We start from the raw sequence: 10,521 nt of genomic DNA, 5'->3' as shown, positions 1-10,521 counted from the left end.
TTGGTTACATTTACAAAATGGAAAAATGACTGGGGTCTTAGGTGGATGTCCCTGAGAGCCAGAGAACTAGGCCTCAGCATTGGTCACTCCTCACTTCCCTTCCATTGGCCTGACACAGCTACCCTCTGGAGCCTGAAGGCCCTCCTGCCTCACTGGGGGCAGAGTCTTTATTTTTCTACCCAACTGGGACCCCCCAAGGAGGTCTGACCATGCATATCTGCCTCCACTTGGCTTCTTCCTCTTTGCGATTTCTAGGGAGATTTCCTCAATATCCTAGAAAGTAGCAGAAAGGTAGTGAAAACAATGTACCCAATTTACTACTGGACAAAACTCAGGGGACAGAGGAAGGTCACCTGTTCCCTGGAAATCACAGCTGGGTCAGGATGAGAGCTCACAACTTCTGACCACCAGTTCTGAGCTAGTACAAGCCACATGGGATTCCTTCCCTGTTAGATTCCCTCCCAATCAATCAATCTCTCATACACATACAGAATACAATAAATATCAATTGATTGATATATAAACAAGCACACAGATCATCCTAGCCTTCAACAAGCAAGATAGGAAAGTAGGAAATTTTCTATTGGAAGTGTGATTAAATTTACATCTATTACTTTAAAGTTGAGGCATATGAAGAGACGTCCTGAAGAAATGGGCTGTGAGAGAAGCTATAGAAGGAAAAGGGTCTGGGACAACCCAGTGAGCAGCAGGGCTTCTGGAGGGTAAGGATACTTTAGGGACTACAGGCCCCGGTGTGTCCTACCTGTTTCTAGCTAAAATGCCCCCTACCAGCCACCTCATAAAGACAGCTACCCTGGTTGGAGTGTGGCCAGGATCCGGGCCTTCTAAGGAACATCAGATGACCCAGAGGTCTCCAAATAGCAAGTGCTCCTCCCTGGGAGAGCGGTGGCCTGACCCTGTTCACTGTCTTTTTCTGAAAAGTATCTTGTTGGACAGAAGACCCCAAACCCTCACCATCTTCACCCAAGAAGTGCAGTGAGTGGGCCAGCTTGAGAAGGGGTAGCAAATGGGCGTGTTGGGGAGCACACCGGTTAGCCCAGTGCAGCAGGCCGCCCTGGGAAGGGGTTTTCTGGGGAATGGGACCTGGCCGGGCATGTCTGGGGGGCAGTTTCACAAGCACTGTGGTTGATCATGTCGCCAAGCTTCACAAGAGCCACAAGGGTTGGAAAGGGGGTGTCTGTCCACAAGCTAACAGGGGAGCTGAAGAGGATGTCGCAGGAGAGCTGGCCTGCAGCATCCCCAGCAGAAAGCTCACCAGGGAGCAGCTCTGTCATCAGGTTCCCCGCTAGCTCTTCTTGAGAAGGCGGAGGAAACAAGACAGGAGCAGGCTTCCCTGGCTGAGCTCTGCTGGGCCAAGGAAAGACACCTGTCCAAGCCCCTGAGAGGAGCTGGCCAGCTTAGACTTGGCAGTCTAAGGCCCAGGAAGGTTCAGAGATCACAGGGACTTAGTAAAATATGCAACATGAGGCTGCAAGATATTTGCATGGGCCAGAAAAAGGGTCTCTAGGAGAGCCAAACGTCCATCAACAAACCAGAGTCTGCTGCATCGGCTCACAGAGCCACGCAGCAGAACAGACCCCAACAGGTGGGCGGACAGGAAGCAGTTCCGAGCAGCTGTGGCTGCAGCAGTGGCTCTTGCCTGCTAGAATTGGGAGTGGGAGAGGCAGGGGAGGGAAGAAAGAGTGGGGATGTGACTCTTGGAGGCTGAGGACACCTAAGCCCTGAAGAGGGACAGGAGACAGAGCAGCATCTGTGCTCCAGCAGGCAGTGCCCACCGTGGGGTTTGGTCTGAGGAGGGTGTTTTGCCAGAGCAACAGGGTAACTTGTATCTGCCCCAGGGGTCATTGCAAGCCCTCCTTCGTTAGGAGAGTGGGTAAGGAGTAAACATCCCTGCAGATGCTATGGTCCTCAGCGGGGGACAGTCCCAAGGACTTAGTTCTCATGGGAACTTTGCTTCCCTAACATTGGCTCCAGCTCTAGATGTCTCATCCTACCCAGAAACCAACTTTCCATACCCTTTCTCTCTCTGGAGAGGCTGTTGGCTCTCAGGAACACCCCTGTGGAAGCATAGGATCCCTAGAAGAGACCACTACCTTCATCAGTTACCATTATGGATGCAAGGCTTTGGAGAGGGCTCAGAACCAGAACTCGCCCAATCACAGACATAGGACATGGGAACCACAGCCCTCCCCAGTTGGTGAGGTATAAAAAGCCTGTTTTGGAAATAAAGATACTCACCATTTAATGAAGTGGACCCTCTTGTTTCCTTGCAGAACAACAAACCCAAAAGGAGTGAAGGCCAGAAATGCAGCATTTCCTGACACGTCCTGTAACACATAAAGATTTCTCATCAGGGTGATGCAGGCATAGAGGTAAAAGGGTGAGAAACACAGTTGTTCACTGGGGATACAGGGTTAATACTTGGCCGTTGGTCACAAAGGGAAGAGCCTGGCATTTGGAAGTAATAGCCAAGTTACTTACCTTTTCTGAGCCTCGGTGGCCTTAACTGTAAGTTGTAGATTATAATACCAATCTTAGAAAGCTGTGGTGAATATCCAAAGAGAACCGAAAACCCTCACACATTGCTGGTGGGATTGTAAAATGGTGCAGTCACTTTGGAAAGCAGTTTGGAAGTTCTTCAAATTGTTAAATGTAGAGTTACCATATGACCCAGCAATTCCACTCCTAGGTATGTACCCAAGAGAACTGAAAACTGTGTTCACACAGAAACTTGTGCATGAATGTTCATAGCAGGATTATTCATACCAGCTGCAAAGTGGAAATAATCCAAATGTCCATCAGCTGATAAGTGAATAAACAAAATGTGGTACATCCACACAATGGAATATTATTCAGCAGTAAAAAGGAATGAAGTACTGATACCTGTAACAACACAAATGAACCTTGAAAACATTATGCTAAGTGAAAGAAGCCAGTTACAAAAGATCACATGTTGTATGCTTGCATTTATATGAAATATCCAGAACAGGAAAATCCAGAGAGACAAAAAGTATACTACTGGTTTCCAGGGGCTGTGGGGAAGAGGAGATAGGGAGTGACAGCTAATAGGTACAGGGTTTATTTTTGATGGTGATGAAGATGTTCTAAAATTAGATAGTGGTGATTGTTTCACAAGTTTCACAATTCTGTTAATGGACTAAAAACCATCGAATTGCACACTTTGAAAAGGATGGATTTTTTTGATGTGTGAATTATATTTCGAGAAAGCTGTTCTGTGTGAATGAGAGAGAGAATAGCAGTTATCATTATCATGATGGCCTGACACACTGGGCTCCCTCAGGAAAGTTTAGCTGAAGAAAATATAAGAAGCAACTGGCCAAGTGGAACAGCTATCGCCAGCCCTGTGGTGCCTGAACCAACAAAGAGGCCTCCGGGTCACCTGTCACTATCAGTTGGTAAGCACAAGGCTTAAGGTTCTACTGGGCAAAGAGGGGAGAAGGTGCAGAAGCTGTAGGTCCTGGTTCCATCACGTGGGAAATGAGCTCTAGGAGGCCCAGGTCTTTTCTAGCCTGGGATGGGGCACAGAAAGCTGGGTGACGATTACATTCTCTCACCTGATAGTGGCCACAGGTGAGAATCTGCTCTGTCAGGGTGTGTGTTCAGGTGGCCAGAAAATTATGCCATGCTGCTGATCGAATGGGCATACAGGCCAGTTGTCTGGGCCACAGCTCAGATAGTGCCATGGGGTCGGGGCCAGGCCCCTGGTGTGATGGGTGCAAGTGTGGGCCGTGGCTGTCAGGCTCTCCTAGTCTCTCCCGCCTTCAGGCTTTGCCTCCCTGGCACAGATCTTCAGCCTAATCAGTCCTAAGAACAGTGGGGCCTCTGCAGGGCCTCATGAGCCTTGCCTCAAGGAAAAGTGCAGTTTTGCCTTAAAGCTGTCTCTTAGAGTCAGGATTACAGGTGTGAGCATCTGGGCCCAGGGAATAAACTAAATATATATTTTGCAGACATTTGAATTAATGCATAGTTGTTACTGTCCTTCCCTCAGGGTCTGTCGTGACCCCAACATTTGGCTGCAAGCACAGTGTCATTCAACCCATGGGCACAGCAAAATGCTGTTTAAAAATAACCTGAATGGAGATACTTTGAAGCCACGGGGCTGGGCTTCCCCCTGCCTGTCATCAGGGCTTGGTGGTGGGTGCTAACAGCTGAGCGCCAGCACTGCACACAAACACTGTCCCTCACAGGGGGCACCGGCACTAACTGGGCAGGCTGGCCTGGGGGGGGCGGCAGTGGGTGAGGGAGGGCTCTGCCCACAGGGTTGGAGGGTGGGCACCGGGAGGCCTTCAGCTCACTGTGCAGGCAGGACCCGAGGAAGGCCTACAACTGCGGGTTTAGACAGAGACTCGAGGGTGGAGGCCTTACCTTATTTGTACTCAGAGAACAGCCCTGCAGCAGACGTTTATCAGGAGAATGTGTGAGGCAGTGAGGTGGGGGCCAGAGGGACCAGTGTGGCTGCCGGGGGCGGGGGGAAGCCCACACGTGAGCAGAATGAGGGGAGGGCACAGTGGGGCAGAGGGGGGAAGGTGTCTTCTGCTGCTCGCTGAAGGACAGGCCCAGGAGGAAGAACAGGCGGAGGGATGGAAAGGAAGGGCAGGGCCTGCAGAGGCTTGTGGATGGATTGTGGATGGTAGAGGAGGGACGGGAAGCAGCGAAGTGGGCAGGGAAGGCCTCCCTCCAGGTCTCACACTCCAGGCCCCTGTGGGCAACGGTAGAAGAGCACCTGCACCAGAACCACGGGCTCCGGGTCAGTCGGCCCAGGTCCTGGCTCTGCACTCACCGCCCGTGTGGCCTCAGCCAGGTCCCTTCGTTGCCCTGTGTTTCAGGCCCCTCGCTGTCAAGTCAGGGTTGATGATATCTGCCTCTTAGGCTGTGCTCCGTAAGCACCCAATACATGCTAATGGTTGTGTTGTTGTTAATAATGTTATAGCTGCTACTGATTAGCTGAGTTTATTGAACTCAGTACAGAATCTCTTTTCAAAAAGCCTAACATTTTACTATTTTTCCTGATGCTGATGGATTTAACTTTTGCTATTTAGGAAAAGAGGGTGTGGGAAGTTGAGGTAGAAAGGCAGAAGTTACTCATTGTTAGGGACCATGGAGAAGGGGGATGTGGGTGATACATTGGGGGTCCGGGGGAAAAGTGAAGTGGGCAGGAGGGGAAGGACATCTGTGAGAGTCATCGCAGTGACAGGCCTGTCTCTGGCCAGAGCAAAAGGGAAGGGCAGGTCCTCCCATGAACTGGGTGGCGCTGGCCATCTGCACCGCCCGGACACCACAGGGCCGGCCTCCAAGTGAAGGCAGGTATTGGAGTTAGAGGGGAACAGTCTCTCCTGACCAGACTGGCTGATTTGGAACAGGGAACAAACTGGGAGTAAATCCCTATTAGACGCCAGTAAGTATTACTTATTATCCCAATAAGTAATAATAGCGCCTTGTGCAATCCCAATCCATCCTCCCATTTGAAGAGAGCAATTATCCAAACTGCTTCCAATGCAATAGTGGCAGATGAAGCCGCGAGGCCGTGGCACGTGGGCATCCACAGTGCGGGCAGCTGGGATGTTTGCTACTCGTCTCTGGCACATGAGGCATGGGATTGGAATTACAGCAAGAAACCTCACATCTGGACCAGCATCAGGGAGTTCCCTGGTGGTCCAGTGGTTGTGATTCCACACTTGCTTTCACTGCTGAGGGCTCAGGTTCAATCCCTGGTTGGGAACTAGGATCCCCCAAGTTGCACAGCACACCCGAAAAAAAAAAAAGAGCGTGGACCAGCGTGAAAACACAAACAGGCAGCCACAAGTTTCCCAGTTTCTTTCATCTAACAAGCCATTCTCCTTGTGAGCCTGCCCTTTGGATTTGTATGTGGAAGGACAAGTTATGTGACAGAAAGAGAAGGAAATGAGGATGAGGAGAGAAGTGACACAGATGGCAGTAAGCTGCTCCTCAGCTCTTCCATCTTATCAAGCTGGATTCTATCTTTCCTCCCTGTCCCCTGCCCATCCCAATGCAATCAGCACCCACAGGACTGAGCCATTAATTATCTGGGAGGTGGAATAAAAACTCAGGTCTTGACAGCCCCACAGCAGATATCGCCAGGCCCGCTCTACATCAGGTAACAGTCAAAAGACTTTAGTTTGCTTCTACGGTTGTGAGGTGACAAATCTATTTTCAATTTTTCATCCTTGTGGAAGAAGCTTCAGCCTTGGTTCTACTTGCTTCTCTGGACCTCAGTTTCCTCATCTGTAAGAGGAGGACAATAATACATACTCCAAGAAATACTATCGATACTTCCATCCGATTTTAGGGAGATGGCCTAAATGATGTACTGCCAGGACAAGGCCACTGTGTTTTTCTTGAGGAGGGGATGGATTTGCACAGTCATTCATGTTCATATGGAACCCACCATCAAACTTGACCTGCTTCAATACATCATCATCAAATGTTCACCCTAAGATGATCACTCTGTGTCTAGAAAAGGACTTTTGGAAATCATAGTACTGACTGGTTCTTGGAAATAGGGACATCTGGCCATCTTTGCCCAGATCTACCTCTGGATACAATGAAGTAGGCTTCTGTCTGCTGCTCCCCAGAGGACATCCTGGATGTGTCTGAGTCAGGACCACAGCATTCTTGGTTGTTATGCCTCTCAAAGTCAGCCATCCCCTCTCTGGAGCACAACTGAAACTAATTCAGTCTGGGTGGATGAAGCCTCTATTATTCTTAAAAAACCTGAGAGAAGAAGATTCCATATGCTCTTCCAGACAGTGGTGCCCATTCCTGAAAGGGCTCATAGCTGGGGACCTTCACATTCAATCAATCATGAAAACCACCCAGTTTTAATACACTGAAACACAGCCACAAGAAACCAGAGTGGAAATGAGGAGGAGGAGGCAGGCACCCTGGAAGAGGCTTGGCATCAACCCGTGACAGCTCAGAAATGGAAATCTGGGCAGAAACTTGCCACTTAAGTGGCTTTAGTTCTTCATTTTGGCAGTAAACCTAACACGCTCCCCGCAGTGTAGCCAAGAGGGGCCCACCTGAGGGTGAGGGCAAGTCATCACTGATGCTTCTTGTTCTGCTTCTCTGAGGTCAAGGGCAATGTGTCAAATGGGGAGCGGGTTTATTTAGAGAGGAGCTTTGGTAGCTGGATTATGAAAGTAATGATCCTGTTTTAAGAGCAAGGGAGTGACACTATCATTTTATTTGTGTGGTTGACCTAACCTAGACCCTGCTGAAATCAATTTTCTCCTGGTCTATCTATACAAAACAGACATAAAGCCATTTGGTGAATTTACATTACATTTTTCTATGATGATTTCAGTAGTCTCGTAGGTCTTTCGTCCTCTCTTGATCAGAACTGGCAGTGAGTCCCGCTTTGTTCCTAAATAAATGCCACCTCTCCAGATGGAAGGCCATGAATGATAACTGAAAGAGCGCAGCACTGAAACTCCACCACTCCAAGTTTGAGTCCCAGTACCATCCTTGCCACTAACACTGGACATGTTGGTTAGTTCCTCAGAGCTCAGTGTTCTCATCTTAAAAAGAAGACAAGAATGTCTTCTTTTTTTTTAAAATAAATTTATTATTTTATTTATTTATTTTTGGCTGCATTGGGTCTTCGTTGCTGCGCGTGGGCTTTCTCTAGTGGCGGCGAGTGGGGGCCACTCTTCGTTGCGGCGCACGGGCTTCTCATTGCGGTGGCTTCTCTTGTTGTGGAGCACGGGCTCTAGGCACGCGGGCATCAGTAGTTGTAGCATGTGGGCTCAGTTGTGGCTCGTGGGCTCTAGAGCGCAGGCTCAGTAGTTGTGGTACACGGGCTTAGATGCTCCGTGGCATGTGGGATCTTCCTGGACCAGGCCTCAAATCTGTGTCCCCTGCATTGGCAGGCGGATTCTTCTTTTTTTTTTTTTAACATCTTTATTGGGGTATAATTGCTTTACAATGTTGTGTTAGTTGCTGCTTTATAACAAAGTGAATCAGGTATATGTGTACATATATCCCCATATCCTCTCCCTCTTGCATCTCCCTCCCACCCTCCCTATCCCACCCCTCTAGGTGGTCACAAAGCACCGAGCTGATCTCCCTGTGCTATGCGGCTGCTTCCCACTAGCTATCTGTTTTACATTTGGTATTGTATATATGTCCATGCCACTCTCTCACTTCGTCCCATCTTCCCCTTCCCCTTCCCCGTGTCCTCAAGTCCATTCTCTACGTCTGCATCTTTATTCCTGTCCTACCCCTAGGTTCTTCAGAACCATTTTTTTTTTTAGATTCCATATATACGTGTTAGCATACGGTATTTGTTTTTCTGACTTACTTCACTCTGTACGAGTCTCTAGGTCTATCCACCTCACTACAAATAAGTCAATTTTGTTTCTTTTTATGGTTGAGTAGTATCCCATTGTATATATGTGCCACATCTTTTATTTATTTTTTTACTCTTTTTGTTGATTCTTTTTCTTTTTAACATCTTTGTTGGAGTATAATTGCTTTACAATTGTGTGTTAGTTTCTGCTTTATAACAAAGTGTATCAGCTATACATATACATATATCCCCATTATCTCCTCCCTCTTGCATCTCCCTCCCACCCTCCCTATCCTACTCGTCTAGGTGGTCACACAGTATGGAGCTGATCTCCCTGTGCTATGTGGCTGCTTCCCACTAGCTATCTATTTTACATTTGGTAGTGTATATATGTCCATGCCACTCTCTCACTTCATCTGAGCTTACCCTTCCCCCTCTCCGTGTCCTCAAGTCCATTCTCTACGTCTGCGTCTTTATTCCTGTCCTGCCCCTACGTTCTTTATAACCCCTTTTTTTTTTAGATTCCATATATATGTATCAGCATTCGGTATTTGCTTTTCTGATTTACTTCACTCTGTATGACAGACTCTAGGTCCATCCACCTCACTACAAATAACTCAATTTTCTTTCTTTTTATGGCCGAGTAATATTCCATTGTATATATGTGCCACATCTTCTTTATCCATTCATCTGTCGATGGACACTTAGGTTGCTTCCATGTCCTGGCTATTGTAAATAGTGCTGCAATGAACATTGTGGTACATGACTCTTTTTGAATTATGGTTTTCTCAGGGTATATGGCCAGTAGTGGGATTGCTGGGTCGTATGGCAGTTCTAGTTTTAGGTTTTTAAGGAACCTTCATACTGTTCTCCATAGTGGCTGTATCAATTTACGTTCCCACCAACAGTGCAAGAGGGTTCCCTTTTCTCCACATCCTCTTCAGCATTTATTGTCTGTAGATTTTTTGATGATGACCATTCTGACCAGTGTGAGGTGATACCTCGTTGTAGTTTTGATTTCCATTTCTCTAATGATTAGTGATGTTGAGCATCCTTTCACGTGTTTGTTGGTAATCTGTATGTCTTCTTTGGAGAAATGTCTATTTAGGTCTTCTGGCAGGCGGATTCTTAACCACTGCGCTACCAAGGAAGCCCAAGAATGTCTTCTTGGCAGTGTTGTTGTAAAGATTAAATGAGATTGGGACTTCCCTGGTGGTCCAGTGGTTAGGACTCTGCGCTTCCACTGCAGGGGGCACAGGTTTGATCTCTGGTCGGGGAACCAAAATCCCACATGCCGTGTGGCGTGGCCACACAAAAAATAAATAAATAAGGTTAAATGAGATAGTGTAAGTGGCTGGCATGTGGAGGCTCTCGATAAATGGCACCTTCATGATTCATGATAAGGCTGGGCTCATGTGGTGGGTCCGACCACTTCAAATCCTTGACAGGGCAGGAGGCCACAGTCTGGGCCTGCAGGAGACCCAAGGCAAACAATCAGTCCCAGGCCCCCTGGAAGGAACAAGATGGTGAGAGGTTGGAGAGGTGTCAGGGCCGGGGAGCAGACGCAACACTGGGCTGTCAGTGGTTTGCTCCATCCTCCTCATCCAGCAGCTGTAGGCTTGGTCTGCTAGGGGCTCCTGCCAGGAGTTGGGGGTCACTGGAAAGGCAGAGAGCTCAGGACAGCTTGTGCAAGTTCAGAGTTTGGGTATTAGTGTAAGACAGCTAGCTACTGGAGCCCTCTGGCTGTCCCTCCCAGAGTGGGTAGGATATCCTCTTCCTAGTCCCAGGGCCAGGCAAGGACCCTCTGGGCAGAAAGAAACCATCAGAAAGAACAGCAGCTTCTTAATCAGTCCAGGAGAACAGAGCCCATCCGGAGCGTTGGTCTGATCTCATTTAATTATCGAAACGATTCCTCTTCTTCTGTCCTCCCTAGGGCTGTGTGCTCCAGATTCCCAGAGCTCCAGTAATTGGCTCTCTGTTAATAGAAATCATCAGTATTTATTACACCAAGCACTCCAGCTTATTTCGGCTCTCCTTGTAGCAACATTAAGGCGAGGGCTTGGTAGCCTATCACCAAAGTGACTCTACTTAATGACAAGAGTAAAGGCTCCCAAACTGTTCTCCTTCCTCAGGAGGGCCGAGGGAATCCTGAGCCAGAGCCTAATGAGATG

At 48.3% G+C, this 10,521-nt stretch overlaps 1 protein-coding gene across 1 annotated transcript in view; it reads right to left on the bottom strand.

Annotated features, from left to right (window-relative positions):
- FRMD5 (FERM domain containing 5) overlaps window positions 1-10,521 on the bottom strand; it is a 43,887-nt gene that overhangs the window by 14,982 nt on the left and 18,384 nt on the right. Inside the window, exon 5 of the mRNA XM_089907312.1 lies at window positions 2,260-2,348. Within this exon, the coding sequence (XP_089763438.1) occupies window positions 2,260-2,348 (89 nt within the window). The remainder of the gene's footprint in view (window positions 1-2,259; window positions 2,349-10,521) is intronic.

The sequence above is a fragment of the Delphinapterus leucas genome, chromosome 2, assembly GCF_059928025.1.
Source record: "Delphinapterus leucas isolate spDelLeu-1000000601 "Yukka" chromosome 2, BTC_Dleu_Yukka2, whole genome shotgun sequence".
Taxonomy (NCBI): Eukaryota; Metazoa; Chordata; class Mammalia; order Artiodactyla; family Monodontidae; genus Delphinapterus; species Delphinapterus leucas.
Note: the sequence above shows the minus strand (reverse complement) of the source record. Positions and strands in the feature narration are given on the sequence as shown.